We start from the raw sequence: 21,881 nt of genomic DNA, 5'->3' as shown, positions 1-21,881 counted from the left end.
TGGACATTATAACTAACAAGGATATCTAAATGCTAAAGACAGCTTTCAGGTCAGAATTTGCTTCTCTTAAATAATCTTCTCACACAGGTTATCCAGAACTCATTCTAATTGGAATGTCAACCTGTCAGTTTCTCTCTTGCTTGGCAAAATGATCAGCTTGGTACTTAGCTGATGCTGGTACCATAATCTTAACTACTCTAAAAGGCCATCCTAAATTTATAATTTTTTACATTTTTAATCATACAGCCATATAATAATTTGGTTTATATCTTTGTGATATAGTCTTTATTCCTTCAAGGCATCTTTTTCATTTGGATTGCCTAATCCCTCCAAAATAATATTTGATCTTTCATAGTTGAACCTTAAAACCTTATGGACTTTATCACATCCTGGCTGCATCCGGAACCCTGTGACCAGCAGGTCAAGAGAAGCCATTCTATCCCTCTACACAAATTTTTTGAGAGCCCCACCTTCACTGCTGCATCCAGCTCTGGGACACCAAATACAAGAAAGGTGCTGGAGCAGGTCCAGGGGAGGGCCATGGAGGTGATCAGGGTTCTGCTGGAGCAGCTCAGCTATGGAGGGTTGATGTTGATAAGGCTGGAAAATAGAAGGCTCTGAGAAGACATTTGCAGCCTTTCCATGTGCAAAATTGAGACTTTCTATTTGTAGTGATAGCATAAGGACAATGGTTTTAAACTGAAAGAGAGTTACCAGAAATTAGATTTCAGGGAGAAATTTATGTTAGTTATGAGGGTGATGAGACCCTAGAACAGGTTTCCCAGAGAAGCTGGGGATGTCCCATCCCTGGAAGTCAGGCTGGAAATCCCCAGGCTGGATGGGGGGCTCTGAGAAACCTGGTCTAGTGGGAGGTGTTCTTACCCATGGTAGGGGATTGGAAATGGGTGATCTTTCTAACCTGAGCTATTATAAGCCATTGTGTACATCTCTTAGATAATACCAATGGTAAATTTTGAATTTTTTTTTTTAGTTTGGGGGGGTTTATTTGTTTTGTTTTCAGTAAAATGCCAAAATATAAGATAATGATAAGATATAAGATATAAATATAAGATATTGCCAAAATATAAGATATAAAAATGCCAAGATATAAGAAATATCATCAGGGTTAATTTTTTTTAACAGAGAATATTCAAGCTCCTACTTCGATTTAACTGTTCAGAACTCTAGTATGTCATCTTAACTTTTTACTTGATATAAAAAAGCTTAAAAGGAAGAGTTCATTTGCACCCTGCATTGAATTTTGTCAGGTGTAAATTAATTCTCAGTTACACAGAAGCTAAGCAGAGCACATTATTACTTTTAATGGTTCTAATTTGCTATGGATTACCATTGAATCTTTTATTTTTTAAACAAGAAATATATTGCATTTAAAGATGCTTTCATAGAACCACCTTCTCATTTCTACTTTGTTTTACTTCATTCTCAATTGATAGAACTTTTTGATAAATATTCTGGTTATTAATGTAATTTGTTTGTTAGTTATATTATAAAACTGTTGGGATCAGGTTTTGCAGACATATAATATAGTCAGACTTATGTTTTCAAAGACTTGGCTTTAAGGTTTGTTATTTTTCATGATTCTTTTATATTAAACATAATGTGTGGTTATATTTGATAAATACTAATTCTGCAACCATTAAAGCATACTAAACACCAGTTAGTGATGAAGACCATACAAGAAAAAAACACATTCTCTTTATAAACAAATTATTCCCTTTCAACTCAATTTTTTAGTTTCATGTGAAATGTAAATTATTTTTTATTTGTACTGTAAAAAGAAAAGTATTTCCAGAATTATATTCTTTTTGTAAAACATCACTCCAGGCATCTTAATCTGTTCCTGACTAGGAAATCAAAAATCATCTGTTTTAAGATAATTTCTCTGAATTAAGTCATTAGTACAGCCTTCTTCTTTTTGTACATTGGAGCTCTTGGCTGCTGGGGAAGTGGCTGCAAATGCATTTTTACACAGGTTTTTGAGAGGGAAATTACAAAGATCTTTTTTGAGGGTAATGCTTTACAATTGTGAGTTGTTTATTTAGGGATATATCTTTATTTGGCATACTTTTAGACCTATTTGTGGTTTATTGTGTTGATGACTGTTAATATCTGTAGTTTTGTACAGATGGCAGTCCATAACTCACCTATACTTTTAAAATATCAACAAATAGATATAATGGGCCTCCAAAATCTACCTTTAGAAGAGTGAGAGATCTGAACTGGAAGTGCCTATTCTCTTAAATGCTTTTATCTGCAGTATAGAAGTGTACACTACTTTTTCACTTGTAAGTCTTAAAATAGGATATGAGTTTGCCACATGTGTATTGAGCATCAAACCACATAATGGTATCTAGGAAGGAGGATTTCTCAGATTCAGAGTATCTTTTAATCTTCAACATTCATGTCAGTGTTCATAAATAGAGTGAACTTGTTGTGAGAAATTGCACATTGGAAGGCAGTGGTTACATAAAATTTGTCAAACAATCACATTTTGAACCTCATAAAGACTCTAATGAGATTTCCAATCTGTTTGTTGAACATGCTATTGATCCATCTGTTGAACATACAAAAATAAGTTAGCACAGTTTTCCTACAAGTGATTCCCACCATGAACTTCATTTCCAGAGGAAAAGCCAAGGCTCTGAGCCTTGGTATTCTGAGATTATTGACCATAGCTAACCATAAAACACATTTATGCAGTTTGCTTTTTTCTTCATATTCTCCACTATGTAGGACGTCACACTCTGAAGACTCTTTGATAGTCTGTTCTTTGCATTAAACTGTTTAGCTGCTGAAATATGGGGTATTTAAAGGTCTGTGAAAAACAGGATCGCTAGAATTACTTATTAAAACTCTTGGAGCAGAAAGATGAACTCCTGTGTCTAATAAATAAATTCATAGCCAGGAAGGCTTTAGTTATTTAGATGAAAATGCTTGTTTTTCTACAAAAATAAGGGCTGAACAGTTATTAAAGGATATGCTGCTGGCCTTGAGCAATGTAGCAGCTTTGATCTGTGCTTTAAAACTTCTATTGATAACAGTTCTTTTTGCTCAAAGTCTGTATGCCTAGATGCAGCAGCAGCATATGTCATCAAAAAGTTATGCTTTTTGACAGAGGCACACAGGAAGGAGTTGGAAAAGTGCACTTCAGGGAAAAAAAAAAAAAAAAAAAAGGCAGAAAAAACCCAGTTGTTTTTAACCATTCCTGAAGCTAAATTTTACTTCATACTAAAGATACTCAGTTCTGGTCTCTGATACACCCATTAAGAATTTTCTTGACTAAAACTAAGCTATATGTGAGGGGACTAGAATAGATTTTCCAGAGACACATATGAAAACATTTAAGAGCTATTTATCAAAACATACATACATACATATATATATATACATACATACATACATATATATATATGTGTGTGTGTGTGTGTGTGTGTGTGTATTTATCTTAGATATTAAAAATAGATACCATTGCAACAGTTGTAACTGATAATTCTCTTTTGGAATTAAAGCATTAAAAAAGTTTCCATTAATAAAGAATTATTTTTAATACTGTTAAAATATAATAACAATGAAATTAGGAAATAACACAAATCAATATTTGATAGAAAAAACCCACTATTCACCCAATACATAAGAAGAAGAGGGGAAAGCAAACTCCCTCTGATTTTAAAGAGATCACTAAACTTCCTACTCTCCAGAGAAACAGTGAGTAGAAGAGATATGTCTTGTCACTTAGTGGCACTATGATCTGAAAATCACAGTTTGCAAACCAACTCCTTCCTCCGTGTCAGACTCAGTGTTTGGTATCTGTTTAATGCAGACTTCTTACCATTCTTACATTAATGTTTGTAAGAAAAGCACACCATCTTTTTCCTTGGCTGTAGCTTGATAATTTCATAAGTAACTTGTACAAAGATTGTCCTAAGTAATGTACACACAATATATTTTTTGTAGTAGGTAGAATACATTGTAACATTTTTTGGTATTCTTTTGTTATGTTTTAAAGTTTTTTTCCACAAATAAACATCTCTCTTTAAAAAGATTTCATAAATTATAATAAAGTTCCATCTAGAAATGGGTGAAATCATAGCACAAGAAAATTTGAGGAGTGAATGTAATTACTCCATAGCAAAAGAAGACACTGTAAAATCAGCAGGTGAACAGACTTTTTTTTAAGTATTTTTTTAAGTAACCTTCCTTTTGCATATGAGGGTCTGGCTGAAGAATTTGTAATCTTCAAGAGAAAACACTCTTCCTCATTTCTGAGAGAGCATCTTTCAAGTGATTTCCTAAAATTAAATGTATTTGACAGGTATTCTCTTTCCCAAGTTCAGCTGAAACCATTTAGGAGAGGAAAAACTCTACCACGCTAAAAGCCCAAGGAACTCATGGCTGAATACCAACACTTCCATGTTCCGTGGTAAACTGACACAACAGTCAATTGAAATTTCTCAGTGACCATGAATATTTGGATATGGGTATCCAGTTTGTTTTTCTAAACCCCTTAATAAACTTGTGCATTGCTTCCTTTTTCCAGATGCTCCAACATTCGTGTCAAATCAAACCATGTATTACTCTTGGGAAGGCAATCCCATCAATATCAGCTGTGAAGTGCTAGCAAATCCATCGGCCTCAGTTCAGTGGAAAAGAGGAAAATTAGTTTTACCTGTAAAAAATACAACTCATTTGAAGACCTACAGTACAGGAAGAAAACTGATTCTAGAGGTAAGACTTCAAATGGAAATCAATGTGATGGCAGAACGTGATTTTGTCCCCAGTTTGGCAGCACTGTGAGTAGTGTAGAGTGTATTAAAGGCTAAAACCTACAATTTAATAACACTCCTAAAAAAAGGAACAAAACAGCAAACAACTATATATGAACTGATGTAGCTACACATTTCTTATGAGTAGTTGGAAAATAAATCTTATTTGAATGGCTTATGCTCAGTTTTCCAACTGCACCGAGGAAAAATATAATTTTCATTTATTGGAAGTAAAAAAAAAATCTATAAATAGATATAAAGCTAAAATATCAATCTAAGACTGAAAATTAAAGTGACTGCCTTGTAGGTGCTTGGTGTTTGCAAAAAAGTTTATTATTTTTGGAGTTTTTGGTTTGGTTTTTTAAAATTATTGTTTAAAGGTGAAATTTAAAGATGAACGATGTCACTATTTTCCATTATCAGATTTCTTCACTTGAATTTGAGAAGGGGGAGTCAAACATTAAAAAAATGTGTGGTTAGGTCTGTTTGGAGAATATACTAGATGTATTGAAGTAAGAGCACATCTGCATATTGGTTAAGGAGAGCATACTTGAATTTCTGATTTAACTATATCTATATATATATTTAATAAGCAACTAATATATACGAAGTGTATTCATTTTAAAGATTGCTCCCACATCTGACAATGATTTTGGACGGTACAATTGTACAGCCACAAACAGAATAGGAACAAGATACCAGGAGTATACTCTTGGTCAAGCTGGTAAGTTAAAATTTTGTTTCCTTTTCTTTAAATAGTTTTTCCAACTTTAATCAACAGTAAGTTCAGACACACTATCCTCTTTTTATTTTATTTGGTGGAGTGTTTGCCAATAATTTAATTGTCTAAGAGCTGAGCTGCAATATGAAGTAAAATAAACCAGTTCCCTCAGAATATGAATCTTCTTTTGATTTAATTTTAAGGCCTTCTGAAACTTGAAAAAAATTAATCTAACCTTTTTTCTTTTGCTCTTACTATATCCTACGTTTATAACAATGTATTTTTATTACTTCAGCAGAGAGACATATGGTTTGCAGGCAGTAAAAGAAGGAATTATAATATTTTTTTCCTTTTTCTCCCTTATATTTTCTTGATAAAACAACAATGACAAGAGACTGAAATATGTCAACAAAGAATATCTATCTCCATTTGCACTTTTAGTTATTTAAAAGTAGAATTTGACTGTAGTGCTAGATTGAAATAATTTAAGCTCTGATATATTCTATACCCTATTGTTACAGAATGTCTGAAAACATTTATGTCCTTCTATTGTTGTTTAGGCAAATAGAATAATAATCTGACTGTATGTTTGTTCTTTGGCAGAAATAACTATTAACTGAGACCAAATGAGAATTTCTTAGCAGTGCTTTCAATTCTATTTTCATGTGGAATGGACTAATATTATATATATATTTTTCTTTCTCATTAGGATGCATATTCCAAGTGATTACGAATGGTTTAGTTGCAAGTTTTCGTCTTAGTTTTTTGAGGGTTTTTTTGCTTTGTTTTGTCCGCTTTTGTTTTTTGTTTGTTTTGTTTGTTTTTGTTTTGTTCATTTTTTGTGGGGTTTTTTTTTTGTTTGTTTGTTTTGTTTTTGGTTTTTTGGGTTTTTCTTTTTGGTTGGTTGGTTTTGGGGTAGGTTTTTTTGGTATTAAAAAACAACTTTAGACTCCTACCAGGAAGACTTTTAGGGGAGCATTGCTGAAGCATGCACATACAGTCACAGGGAGGGTCTCTGATCTGGCCTGCTGCTATTATTTGAGAATTTTTGCTCCCTAGGGCAATTATTTTCTTTTGGTGTCTCAGGAATTATAAAACACCATTATTTATTAATAGTCTTCTTAGAATTTGCACACGGTTTTAAAAGTTTTTCCATCATCTCTGTAGGATTCTAACACACATTCCTACTATAATATATCTTTTGGTTTTGAAGAACGGTGAAAATTGCTGAGCTTCCTACAATAGAAAAATGTAGGGTTCAAATTTATATGGCACACAATTTTACATCATTTAGAAGATCCCTTACCCTTCATTTTACAACTTTTTTGGGGTGTTAGCTGTGGTGTGATCTTACCTTCCTTCAGCAGCAACATCTGACCACTGAGAAAGAGCCTTTTTTGAAGCCATGGAAATAAATCACAGGAAAGTAAAGAAAATCCCCACTTATTTCCCACTGGGGTCTTACCTCTCAGGAGGGAAAATGATGAGAAAATGTTGTGCTTGCCACTGTGTGCTTTTTTTCATAACTGTGTATACACTTGGGAGAGCATTTCAACAGATATTCTCCAGAATGTTTTCTTTTCTTAGATTTGCAGAATATCTCATCACAACGCATAATACTACGTGATGAGTATTTTAGCTATGTATATATCCCCTGCTTTTATAAGTTAGTAACTAATCAATTTTAATAAAGAATATTAGCATTGAAAAGTTAATTGAAAAAACAGAGGATATTTTGCCATTTTACTTCAGGAAATTCACACATGAGCATTTCCTTCCCTGGAAAGGCAAGGAAAAACAAATAAGCTATAACACTATTTTTTGCTTTTTAATACAAATATATCAGAAATTTTATGCATGCCAGTTATTTAAACAGATTAATTGTCTCCACTTCTGCAATGTTTTGCTTATATTTTTTTTCAGGCAATTCTTCAGGAAACTCTATGAATATTTTAAAAATATGTATTGTAGTTATAAACATAAAAAGAGGAATGAGGATAAATAGAATTATGGGAAGAGATAATGTAAAACATGAGCTATATGGGAATAATCTAGATAATGATATTAAATGCAGAAAACAGAAAAGCAGGTTTCTTAGTAGTGGTAATGAACAGGGCTGGAAAAACTGGATTTGGGGTGTCACTGTGCACTATTATGCACTACCTGCTATGCTCTATTTACAGCAGTGTAAAACATAATATTCAATATCCTGAAATATTGATATTTTTAGCATTTGCCTCTAAATAGACTTTGTTTTTGGAATAAAGCCACAAACATGTAATTCACTGTTACAAGTTTTGCACTTAAACTGTCATCAGCTAGAAATGGAAAATGATCAGGGATATGGAGGATAAAACCACTATAATAGATACAGGTATTATATGTCAAATTCATCTTTCTCCTTAGTTTTACTTACCTTGGTCACTTCATTCTGGTTGATTAGGAAGGCCTAATGATTGATATTTTTCATATTAAAGCCTATAAAATGATTTCATGCATTTCAATGCAGCCTGCTTTGACTTTGATTGTAAATACAATTGCTGGGACATAGAATGCTTTTGCAAAGGCTCTGTCAAGGAAAACAAATACAATTCCTAGCTGGAAGACAGTTTTAAGCAAAGTATGCTGCTAAGATAAATTTAATCACAAATAATGATAATTTTGCTAAATATTTTTCTTTTTAAATTCTACAGGAATACTTGTTTGTTTATGTTTCATTCAATTTTCTGCTTTTCTGGATTTCAGTACAATCAAATTACCTTTTTTATTAATTTACTGCTACTTAAAAAGTTATCATACTGTCAAAATTCCATTATCTTTATTCCTGTTGCCTTCCTTAAGCAATTAGACATATTGATGATTTTAAAAAGGAAGATTTATTTCAGAATTGATGTGCAATTTGCAGCCATATTTGTATGACAGAAAAACCATGACCATTAATTTGGATTATACAGAGTTACTGAATCAGATTGAAATCCATTTAAACTTCTCAAAACAACTGAGAAGCTGCAGAGTATTTGAGGTTTCATTCTGGAAGGTGATGACCTGCTTAGAAACTTCAGAGTTTTGTGGAAAGCTTAATCAAATGTGCCCATGATCTGACTGCTGTGAACAACTTTTAAAAATAACACATGGGTGATCTCCTTTTTGATTACCCAAACTTTTAAAATGTTATGTGTGTAACATATGTAATATGAAAAGCACCACAGTCACTTGCCACTGCAAGTTAGTTGGTTCACGTCAGCACAACAGCCACAACTTGTATTTTAGAACTTTACTTACACTCTGGTTTTAATCTAAGTCAGACTTAAATTTTGGCAGGCCAGATCAGCTTGGCAGGTTGGCCCAATGGGTCTCAAAGGCTGAGGTGAGCACAGATATTCCTAGATTTTTCCAAATCTAATTTATGCATAGTTTATGTGAAATATCACTGCAAGGAGCCAGTATGAACTAGAAAAGCATTCTTCTGTTTTGTTAAGGTCTCGGTGTAATTATTTCAAATGTTTTGTGTAGGTAAGTAGAAAGACACATGGCCATCAGTAATTTAGGATTATGTTATTGGAATAGGTAATTTAATATCCTAAAATGGTAAATTTTAAGGTTGTGACACATAGCTAAATGAGAATTTTGAAGGTTTCTCTTTTTTAAAAATATGAATGTAGATTTTTTACATAGCTGGATGTATAGCTGGGCTGAATCTAGAGCCCCGAAAAGACAACGATTATTCACCTCTAAGGATCTCATTGCCTTACTCGTCCTAGACTTTCCTTTCCCCTTCTTCCTTGTATTCTGGAATTTAAAAATCCATAGTGTTTAAAAGTCCTGCAGGACACTTTTCACTAGACCAGGGTGCTCAATGTCCTGCCCAGCCTGGACTTGGGAACTTGCAGCAATGGGGGCATCCACAGCTTCTCTGAGCAAACGAGAGATGCTACATCTGCTAGAGCTGCATGATTTATCTTTTTCATTTCTACAGGAGTATTACAGGGGAAAAAAGTAAATTATGTCATTAGATACTCAGAACTCCTACACCACTTTATTAAATGAGATACTCTTTAAACATCCATTGTGCACAGAGAGTCAGTGAATACGGGCAATGACAACAGAAGCAAATGAGGACATGGGAAAGACCATAATTGAACTTCACAGAAAATACACCCAGTAACCTCTTTTATGGAATAAAGTCATGCTCAAAATATGAAAAGGCTGATTGACAACTGACAAAGACTACAAAATTAAATCTAGAAATTTACTTCTCTGTAGTTTTGATGCTGGCACTTTGCTGCTGGTTAATGGATGTCCCTTTTTTCATCAAGTATTTGCATCTCCATGCAGGTAAAAGAAAATCAAAGTAGTAGGACTTAATTTTTCCTGGAGAACAGTATAATGAAAAAGAAAATCACATTCTGCCAAAAGGCCATTTGTCTCCAAAAGCACATGGGCAGACCTAATCTAGCTTACTGTTCTAAAACTTGCTGTTTACATAATAGCAGCATTAGCTAAAGGATTTTTATTTAAAAATTAACCAAACAGCAACATATTTTCAACAATAATAGGTATAAAACTATCAACATAGCAGCAGTGTTTTGCTTTGTGTGAATGTGTCTTATTTTAATTTATAATTTATGTATTTATTTGCTAGCTGAGGTCTTGTTTACTAAAAAAATGTCTATTTTTCCAGCACTCTTAGAGATTTGGCAAAAGAAATTTATGTAGATGCAATATTGAGTTTTTTTCCCATTCTGAGAATGTATAAGCACATGTTATTTCACAGAGATTTTTGACTCCAGAAGTCTAGTCCCCAGCCTCATCTCTTTCCTTTCCAAGGTCCTCGTGCTATTTAGATTCAGCATTTAGACATGGTTATTTTCAGCCAATATATATGCCAGATGTACAGAAAGAGGAAAAGATGGAGAACTGCAGTAGTGACATGCTGACAGGAGACAGGAGAGAAGAGCTGACTGGAAAATCAATCCCAGAGCCCACTACCCACTCACAGAATCACCTCCTTTTCTCTGTTTATACCAGGGCTGCTAAACTCTGAGAGGGAGTTATTTTCTTCCATAAAGCTATCAAAAAATAGCTTGAAAAGAAAATCCCCAGTGATAAAAAGTGGTCATTTATTGAACAAGTTTGGTCATAATTGAAGGAGACTTTACACATCAGTGGAGGCAAATATGAACTCATAATTCTATGTGTACTTCTCTATCATTTGTGATACTGTTTTTGGAACCAAACCAATTATATTTAGGCCATTGTATCACAAAGTCCATTTGTGCAAACCAGCATTATGTACTGAGTACAAAATAGATGAGGTGCAATTTTACACCTATTGTTTGGGGATACTATTTGATTTTATTTTATTCTTGTTGTGTTCCAGTGTGGGGAACTGTGAGTTCTTTTAAAAATAAATGATGCAGAATGAATTTAAGTCAACCAAGTCAACCTTGTACCTGAGAACCATTTGGTGGTATGGACAAACAACAAAAAAAGGAGCTTCCCTACTAAAGAGGGCTAGAAAAGACAGGAGGAAGGAAAATGGAAAAGGATGAAGGAGGAGGGGAAGGAAGAGAGAGAGGGGAGCAGAGACACAAAGCAAGAACCTGTGGGCAAAGCAGGCAGGGACACAGGCAGGCATGAGGGTGAGCAAGAGCCAGCAAGGGCTGAGCCCAGGGCAAGAAGCACACACCAAAGGACTGGAACCAAAGCAAAAAAACGAGACCTAAAAGGACCCCAGACTCAAAAATCCCCAAAATAACAAGACACAAAAAGCCCCAGCCACCAAGCCCAAAGCCAAAAAGCCCCCAGCCAAAAGACAAGTTTCTAAAAGCCCCCAGGAGCATGTTGAGCACTTTTATACCCCCTGGCTACTCCCAAAATCTCTCCTGCTTGCAGGAGACCCTTGGCCCAGTCCAGCCTTCCACTGCAGTCTATTGCTGGAGACTTTTCACCATCTGACTGGAGGAATCTCTCTGCAGACCACAGCATCCTTGGTGGTCTCCTGCTCACTGCCTATCCCATGTGAGGTGTGAAATGTTTACCAGCAAAGTCTCCCCGGAGAAAAGGCTTTCCTCCATCTTCTGGCTGCCTCCAGAAAGTGGCACATGTGCACCTGACATCCAGTATTGAGCCAGAAATCAAAACTAAATTAACTCCTCACAATTCTTTAATATCATACGTAAATATAGTCACACTTTGGGCAGAGAAATAGATGTTGTGGAAAGAAGATGGAGTTTGGAAAAATGTCTGACACTTGTCAGGACTTTTTATGTCTCCAATTTCAAGGCTGAATTTGTGATGAATTTTCTCTTGTTTTGACAGCAGTATAATGACAAAAAAAAAATAGCAGCAGAACTTCCAAGGAAGTATTCTGGAATCTTTGCTATCACTAAGTGATCTTTAAATCACAGAAAGTAAATCTCTGCCTTTTTCCACTACTTAGTCCTTCAGTTTATATGTACAAGAGTATATGAATTAGTGATCACTGCCTGTAGCTAACCTCCTCTAAGATTAATTTTGTCATTTGGTTTAGAAGGAAAAGGAAAAAGAAAAATCCAAGCTCTATCCTTCCAGAGTACACAGTACTGCAAATTATTCTTCACTCCTGCTCAACATTGATCCACAAACCTTGCAATTCTAACATGAAAATCACGGCAATGCTGCAAGTAATTGCAACTGACAGGGGACAGCTCAAATGCAGGAATGTTTAGCTGGATCAGGACCAGAAAGCTGTATACCTTGCAAGATCAAATTCATACTCATTAGAAAACCACAGAATTAGATTCAGTTCATTATGCTGTTATTGATCTTCATTGGGGAAAAAAGTTAAGGATCTGCCTAGCTGGAAATAGATAGTAGGTATTTTAATATATCTTGATGGTATTTCTAGTATTTGGGTTTGGTTTTCACCAGGAATGTGTCTCATCTATATTTTCTTCAGGTGATTCACTCTCTTCCTTACAACTCATATAGTTCAATTTTGAAAACTGCATAGAATTTACCTGCATGTGTGGGTGGCTTGGAATGTGAGACACATATTTAAAATAGTATTGTGGATGTATTTTACACTTCAGTGAGTTCCAAACATATTGCATTGTGCTAGATACACAAACTATCGTACTGGGTTTTCAAAGGAGCTTAATTTCATGCTCATTATCAACTGGAATCATATCTTCCTCTGGCAGAAATGATACTAGAATCTGCAGTAGCAAACATAAGGTTCTTCCTGAAGGATTTCATCTTCCCTGTGCCATGCTTATTATATTTAACCACATACAGGCATTAACACACAAGGAAGTGTCTCCTTAACATTTGGAAAACCAAGAACAGAGTGGATATGTAAATAACACATTTTTGATTCATAGTATAGACCAAATAATTGTTCTGATGCAGACAGGAAGACCACAGAATTGGCTTATTAAAAATATAATCCAAAACTAACATAAAAATAGTATGAATGAAATTAGGTATTCATTCATCCCCTCATTTTGTTTGTTTTATTTTGAACACTTTTAATAAGAGAAAAAGCATTTTCAGAAGTTTAGGAGCTATTTTTAATACTGTGGGTATCCACAGCAGCTTTTAGCTTGTAATTGAACCCAAAGATCAGTCATCTTTAGTACTGACTATTGATATGCATGTGAAAAAATAGCTTGTGTGTTTTTTGAGCATAATTTCTTTTTTCTAAAGACCCCCAACTTTTTGACCCATTTAGAAAGAGATCAAAAAAGTAGGTCTGTGTTTTCATGGATTAATAACAGACTGGTTACATTTGGTCATTTTTTATCTGAACACAGATCTTCAATCCCTTTCTAAGAAAAATTTATTGCAAAATCCCATATACTGATAATTGTTTTCTGGAATAGGAAAAGGTTTGAATCCCTCAAGCTGAAACTTGAATTCTACTAAAATCTGTAATGCAATGTATTCACATAGTTGTGTCTTTAAGTAAGAGATGTTACAATTTCTTATCCATATATATAAAATCTATGCTGGTTTTAATTCAGTGAACAGCAAGTATTGGAGGTTTCAGGAGACCTGGGATTAGAAATGCCAGTGGTAAGAGGTATGATATTTGCATAAAGACACTCAAGTCTGACAACTGACAGAGATGTTCTTCTGGAAAAAAAATAAGTTTCTGATAATTAAGAGATTATAGAAATCAGCACCTTTAGACCAGGCTTGGTAGTGTCCTTTTTTCTGAGAATTTGTGGCTGAATATGTCATTAAATCTGTTCTTTAATATATTGTAGAAATTTTTGTCTCATTTTCATTCAAGTACCAATGCTGGGTGAAGCTCAGATTGATTTCTTTTTATTCACAACTGTCTGACAACCTTTGAATACAGACAATATTTTATGTAGATGGTTCCTTACCCACTAACCAAATTACAGACTTTGGCTCAAATTCTGGCATGTCCTTACAAAAATATCTTTCATAACATGGAGACAAAAGTGATGCCAGATATAGAAGGTATGCAAATCATTTTCAGACGGATCAGTAAACAAATTTTTCATGCTGTTTCAAAACCCTGGTATTCTGTCCACAGAATTAAAATTCTTCCAGTCATTTTCTTTTCTACTTTGAAAAATATACTCTTGCTTTTGATTTCAGAGAAAATATTTCTTTCAACCTAATTTGTAAATTAGTTCTTAAGCTGAGCAGAGGATAAGAAACCTTCCATTAATGTATTTTCTTAGTTGCTTGAAATCCAGTCTTTGAGAAAAGAAAAAGAGATTCACATATTCAGCTGCGTTTCAGAATTTCATAAAATGGCTAAATTATTTATAAGGTTCTTTGTCATAAGCTTATTTAAAAGAAATTAGACTCTGAATGACCTAATTAGCTGTAACTGTTTGTTTTGTTAAATTTGATATAAAGTTTGTTATTCTCTTTTACATAATTATACAGTCAACAGTCTGATCTCCCGCATTTTTATATGATGAAATTAGCTATTAAGAAAGATCATATTATAAAAGAAAGGCAAAAATGGAAAAAGTTTTTTCAGTAATTTAGCATACAATGTGGTTTTCTTACAGCTCTGTAGTAGAAATCTTGTTTATCTAACATAAATATATTACACCATATCCAGAATTATTTTTTTTCTCCCTTGAAGACCTAAGGAGACTTATGTGGGTAGGTTATCAGCTGCTTAGGTCTGTCTAATTGTTGCTGATTTTTAAACTGTGTTTGTACTTTTGCAGATGTGCCATCAAATCCGTACGGAGTACGAGTCTTAGAGCTGTCGCAAACCACGGCCAAGGTTTCCTTCAACAAGCCAGATTCACATGGAGGCGTGCCCATTCACCACTACCAAGTGGATGTGAAAGAGGTAGCCTCAGAAACCTGGAAAATAGTTCGCTCCCATGGAGTTCAAAGTAAGTATACAAAAAATAATTTGAAGTATTTTACTTGAGAGGAATGTCCAAGGAAAATACTGGAAGTATTTCTTAACTGTTTCTTTTTTTGTCTTAAGTCCAGTACCTGTATCTCTGTATTAGTGCAGACCTCTCTACACCAGTTAGAAATAGTCCCACAAATTTGTAAAAGTAAACTGTTCATTTTTTTAAAAAAAAGCAGGAACAATTGTTATCCATTTTTCATGTCCAACCAAAAGCCAGCTTTTGAAGCAATACATTTCAGAGAGTAGAAATGACACTGCATTTGAGAATGTGCATTATGTATGCAGCTAAATGAATTATTTTAATTAAACCGTTATATACTATTTAATCCTGGGCACTATTTACTGGCTTTGAGCTACATAGTAGCTTTCTACATACCTGTCAATATTCAAGATACCTGTTTCAAGAGGATCATGTTTGCTAAACAAACCTTAAATGCCCTCTAAAAGGGTATTTACTTGCATGTCTCTTGACAGAAAAGAGCATAAGCCTCCCCAAACAGACAAGAGCTCTTTAGGCTCTTGGTGAGTTGGGGAGTTCACACAGAGTAATGTTAACTCTTATATCCAAATATGCCTTTTGGTATTTTCAGTGCTAGTTAAGGCAGCCTCAACAGTTTCTGATTAATACTTCAGGAGGTAAATGGTTTTTCAGCAATCAGAAGAGTCACGGGAGACAAAAATGTTGCAAATATGTGTTCTCTCTTTCACATACTGTAACACAACAATTCTGCACTAAACTGAACATGTTCAAAATTAGAGAATTATTTCAAAGAAGCATATAATGAACATCTAGTTAACATGTTCAAAAAACAGGTTTATAACTCCATATCTTTTGTTTTTCATAGCCCATGACAGTGTGTATAAATGTAATAATGTAAATAATGGTAGCATTCATATACCAAATATTCATATACAGCATTGTATACCAAGCATTCATATACAGTATTGTTTGAATTTCTTTTAATACTAGAAGATCATTAGATCTAAGATCTAATGTGCCTCTATTTGCAGGGCAGGCACATTGATGGATATTGGTATACTTCTTCCATTTTTTTCATGCAATGTTGCAGATCAAGTTAGAGATGTTTATTCACATAGCTACTTCCTTCAATGAATTTAAAATAATTTTATTCTGATATGAAAGTAAAATCTGAAGTGACCAGTCTGCATAGTAGGGTGCAGCAGGGTGCAAATGAGTAAAAACCCAGTGACTACAGAGTCAATCAGTCAGTCACACAGATGATAAATTTCATTGTAAAGTCAGAACAAACACATATGCTCAGTGTTAAACTTGAAAAAAACATATCACCTTACTCCCTATAAAACTTTCTTTCCTATTATTTCTGTTGTTAGGAAGTTTATTAAAAAATTAATGGATTACAGTAGGAAAGACATGTAGTTTGACAGACCCTTGTTACTAGAGTTGACTGTAATTGCCTTCTTCAAAAATTCACTTTCCTTTTGAAGCTTTCTTTCAGCATTGAGTGTTTTTAAGTTGTTGCTCACTTTGGCAATTTCTGTATAACATGAATTGATCTTGGAATCATTTTGGTCCACAACTTGTTTGAATTCTATAGTTCTAAAATTGGAGTACAGTGATAGGTACAAATACCTGCAGCCCTTATGCAGATGTTATGACCATGAACTAGATTGTGGGTATTTATGATCTCTGCTGCCACTCCTACTCATATTAAACATTTTTTTCAGCAGAGAACTGTATTACTTCCTGCATACTTTCATATTATTTCCCCACATCCTCTTTTCTATACTTTACTCTCCTTTTTCACATGGACAATTTCAGGGGGTATACCATCTTGAAAGTATGTGTTTTCCTCCTCATTTCAATGTCTCCTAATTGTATGCTGAAAGGTTTTGTTGAGAAAACAAAATAGGTCATGCTTACGATTTTGGACATATTAAAGATACCTCTTAATAGCATATGTTACCAAAAAATATTCCAAGTGATGGCAAAAACTAGTAAACCTGAAAACCCATCTTTGTCTACAAACAGTCATGTAGTAAATACATAAATATTGAAAAGACATGTTAAAAATTAATTCTACATTCATAATTAATTCATGATGTTTTCTGAAATCTCTACTGATATGCCCCTGTATATAAAGATTGAGAATATATATCCTATATTTCTTTGAATTGCTCTCTGAACTATTTAAAATCAAAAAGTACTTCAGATTGTCAAACATTTACTAAACAGAAGACATCTTGCTTTCATAAATCTTATTGAAGCTACACTATGTAGTTTTATAGGGAAATCAAAAGTGACCTGGTTTTATTTATCATAAGTCCCTGCAGATATTCTATAATAAGTTGAAAACTTGTTCAATTTGTGAAGTACTATAGGGCCAAACCAGAAAACCAAAACATGTTACCAAAGCACAGACATAGCAATCCAGAACAGAAAAAGCTTTCACAAATGGAGATGTCAAAAAACAAAATTAGTGTCCTGTTTTAAAAAGGAAATGTTGCTACAATTAAATGCAATCTTTATGGAATATTGAACCTTTTCATGTTCCCTGGGCATTCAGATGTTTAAGCAATTTTTCTAAAACATCCATTTAAAATTCTCTCCATTTATATTTTACCCTAATTACAGTGCCATTTTCAGATAACCTTGAGATGCCACCTCCAAAATCCCTATTTTCAATTCCTGAAATATTTTTCAAGGAAGCTTTTAGTAGTGTGAAGGTGCTGTTTTATATTTTGTTTTTTTCTTTCAGCTTTTTGAGACATTATGATACTTTATTAAAGGATAATAACAAATACAGGTTCATGGGACAGTTTCTAATTGTGCTTAAGTAATGAAGAACCACTTTACTAGAATGCCTCAACATCATCTCAGCTAAGAGGAGGATATTTAAAATGCAGTCAGTTTTCTGTATTACCATTTGCAGTTGGATCATCATAATTTCCACACTCAGTCAATATTCTTTAATGGAAACAAAACTACTTTTTCCATCTGTTCACATTTTAGGGATGGTTTATGGCTAAGATTCAAATATAAATGTTGTTTACACAGGGACAGATAAATGCTCGCACGTATCAAGTGGTGGTGCATACATAATGCATGGGTGATGATTTTTTCCCAGTAGTAAGTGGCAAAATATTCTGAATTTTACAGAATGGTTATTTACCAGTCTGATTTAACTCAGGAGGGGTAAAACTGCAGACCTTTCCTGCCACAATGTACAAATGTGCAAATTCCAAAAACATCATTAATGGAAAGAGACAAAAACTTGCATGTAGGAAAATATTGTGCCTGAAAGACTGTTAGAATTTCAATACAGGGATTTTCAAGGCTAAACTCTCTTCTGCTCCCTCTTTACTGTGACTTAAAGGAATAATGTAGTTGTCTTCACACAGTAACACAGAACAACCATAAAGTGATAAAATTAATGAAAAATGCTTTTTAAAATTAAACAAGCCTCATAGAAATGTGGCTACAGAAGCAAGTTTATCAATAAAGCATTAAAAGGTGATTAATAGGTGTTTCATAAATTTTTTGAGAAGAATTGCTCATAATGCTATCAAGTCATTAATTTTCATTTGGTTATGATCCAATAGCTATGTATAAAACCTTTTACAACTAAGATTTAAGTGTTCTATTTATATGAAAACCACAATAGATGCTTATCAAAGTTGTTAGGTATTCTTCTGTAATCAATCATCCAGTAAATACAAATAAGTTTAATCAAGATGATTAAGCAGTATGAAGTGGATCCTATCCAAACCCAGTCTGCAATTCTCTTCATTTGCCATTTTCTTCAAAAAATCCCTCTAAAGGTGACTTTTGTCTTAAATTTTACTACTTTGAGCTGTTTTCAGGTAAGGAGAAAATTCTAGTCTTGGAGCTGTAACCAGGAATATCTATTTCCCTGTTCTCTCCCCTTTGTCTTTTATAATGAAGAAGATTTCATTTGAAAGTCTGTGCTGATTGCAGCTATTGAAGCAGAGCACAGAAAGTGGAGTAATCATCTGATACACCAATTTCAGTCTATTAAGGGATTTAAAATCATAATCAACACTCTCATAATTCAGCAAGAGATCAGGGAGCAAATGGCAGTGAGATTTTTCTGCACTTTTTCAGTGCTCCTGTGAATATGAAAATAGATTTGTTGGAGGCTACCAGCAAATCCAACTTTACAGTGGAATTCTCTGTGGATCAGAGTTCCAAGGAGAGGTGGGTGAGAAGGGAACAGTCCCCTCAGGGCCCAGAGATTTATAATTCTGTCAGAAGTGAAAAGAAACCCACTGATCTTGATGTAGCAGAAATGCAGATAGTAGTGGCAAGATTAATTCTGCAAGGAGAGTTTTTTCCTTTCTCCCAGACAGCTGGTAAATCCCTGAGTGTGGGAGGTGCCCATCCACCATCAGCAAGTGGATAGGCACAGGTGAAGAGCACTCACCAGGGTTTCTTCTGTAGGCACAAAGAAGCCAGTGGCAAGGTGTACGATACCTGTGCTGGGAAAAATCACCCAACCACAATCCTCTGTGCAATTTTGTTTTTAAAGAAAGGACATGAACTGATTTGTTCCTGTCTAATCAACAAAGATGTCATAAGGAAAACATCATTTATTTGTCCATTTCATGTAATATTGATTTTCCAAAGAAGAAACAAGACAGTCTCTGAAATTCAGTTCTCTTCATTCAATCCCTTAGAAAGCACCACTGGTTTAACTCTAATAGAGAAGCCACTAAGGTCTTGTTATGTCTTAATAGCATTATAGACATTACTAATTCTGGTTTACAGGCAGCAGATAATGCATTTGTAAAAATTAGCTTTTACACAAATCCAAACCACTGTGGAAGTGGACTTGACACCTGAAAAATGTTCACTCTCTGAAAACATTTGAATATCTTCAACTGGAATACAAAAGACATAATTTCCTTTGTTCTTCAATTTATAGGTAGCACAGCTAGACAGATAAAGATTTTTTTTTTTTTTCCAGGGCATTATATATTTCTGAGTGAAATACCAAGAAAAAACTGTCTCTGCATTTCTAGTGCTATTCAGTTTGCTGGTAATAGAACATGAGGAATACATTAAACACAGTCCCATATTCAGATTACTGTGGAAATTCACCTCTGGCAAAGGTGGATGGCTGGCAGTCTTAGAGAAGAGATACACATTTGGGGATTTGTGGAACCAATACACACAGCCACACACCTTTACACATCCACACACACCCTCCACCTTCGCTTCCTCTAAACTACTTGTGTTTAGAAATTCTCAGATTACAGATCAGAGTTTCTTTATCCTATTTCTAAGTATTGATCCTGTGAATTTTTTAGGCAAAAAAAAATTAATTAATTATATTTTAATTTTTAAAATTCAATTATTTATGTTTCATATAAAAACTTAATAAATTTGGAATATTTCATAAAGCAAGCCTCTTATTCATTGAGTCTTGAGACATTTGAGAAAGTTTCTAGTTTTTCTGAGTTTCTAGGGGAGTTGCTATATAATGCCTAGATAATTTAGAATTTCTTATATCAGGAACAATTTTTAGCATGAAATGATTGGATCATAAAATGGAAATGTCTCATCTTGTTTGTTTTTCAGGGAAACAAAAACCCAAACAGAAACAACAGAAAAACCACCAAACCAAATCAACCAAACTAGATCTGCTAAAAAATGCAAACCAAGCCAACCAACCCACTAACCCAAAAACCCCACAGGCTCAAAATCTCTGATTTTTACTGGTATCTCTAGGTTTTGGCATTTTTTCATGAGATATTCTGTTGAGTTTCAACCCTTTTAGTGAAATTATCCCTGGAATTATAAATTAGCTCTTGCAGGAGACTAGCATAAAATAATTTATACAATAGACAAATTATATAAGATAAAGTCATACATACATTGCCAAACTGTGGTCTAAAAAACAGGAGGGTGTAGAAAATCAACATGTTATGAGAAATGCAATTTTGAATCTATATATCTATGCTTTGTATTTCAATGGTCAAGAATATTTTTTGACATTAGAGATTCTTCTTTGGGTGGCAGAAAGCAGAAACTTTACAAATAACATGCCAAGTATAATACTATTCAATAGTAAAAGTCTTACTTGTAAATATATTTCATGCAGTGATATCAAAATATACCAGAGATAATTTATCAACATATGTTTATATTTCTTTAGTGAATATTTTATTGAAGGAGACAATAATTTTTGAAGATTTGTGACAGCATAATCAAGCTATGGGCAAGAAGAAGTGAAATATGTTTTTACAGTTTTCCATTTTAAGGCGAAAGGAAAGGATGAAAAATATTTCTAGCTAAGAAATGTTTAAATATTTATTCTTTCTGGAAGAAAAGAAAACCCTTGACATGTGAACAAGTTGCATTGTATTATTTTTCTGAAAAATAAACATAGCATAAGGAAAACATCTGAGCTTGTACAGCATCTTAAATATATGGAAATCAAAGAACAACAAATTTAAAATTTCGGTTTCAGCTAATAAGGAGTTATCCAGTTACAAGCACTAATGCAAATACGTGCTTTCAACACAGCTTTCGTTTTTTTCTCTCAGGGTTTTAACAATTTATAGCTCAAATCTGAAATAACTAATTCTTTGTAATTTGACATTCATATCTCAGCAGGTTCTGTTTACTTCCTTTTTCATCTGAGTGCATTTCATGTACTTAATGAAATTCTAGAATAATTTAGCTTCCTAAATTCCTAAAGGTCCCAAAAGGATCCTTATCATCATCAGCTCCACCCCTGCCCAGGTTGCAGGAGGGCCAAATTTCATGTTTTGCTAGGGCTTTGCCCTGAGTTTTAAATGCCTCTGTGGATAGAAATTCCATATTTAGCAGTTTGTTTGTGAAATTAGTGGTTTTTTTTTTCAAACCAGGTCCTTTCTCTACTATTTTATTCACACACATTTTATTGGGTTTTAAGGTGTATTACAGAAGATAAGTGTTCGCTCTTACCTAATACATGTTCTCAAATTA

General features: G+C 33.9%; 1 protein-coding gene across 1 annotated transcript in view; it reads left to right on the top strand.

The window, feature by feature from the left end:
* The window catches only part of NCAM2 (neural cell adhesion molecule 2), a 268,781-nt gene that overhangs the window by 186,858 nt on the left and 60,042 nt on the right, over nucleotides 1-21,881 (top strand). The window contains exons 10-12 of the mRNA XM_077790949.1: nucleotides 4,559-4,746; nucleotides 5,412-5,508; nucleotides 14,709-14,882. Coding sequence (XP_077647075.1) covers nucleotides 4,559-4,746; nucleotides 5,412-5,508; nucleotides 14,709-14,882 — 459 coding nt within the window. The remainder of the gene's footprint in view (nucleotides 1-4,558; nucleotides 4,747-5,411; nucleotides 5,509-14,708; nucleotides 14,883-21,881) is intronic.

Source organism: Lonchura striata, chromosome 2 (genome assembly GCF_046129695.1).
Source record: "Lonchura striata isolate bLonStr1 chromosome 2, bLonStr1.mat, whole genome shotgun sequence".
Taxonomy (NCBI): domain Eukaryota; kingdom Metazoa; phylum Chordata; class Aves; order Passeriformes; family Estrildidae; genus Lonchura; species Lonchura striata.
Note: the sequence above shows the minus strand (reverse complement) of the source record. Positions and strands in the feature narration are given on the sequence as shown.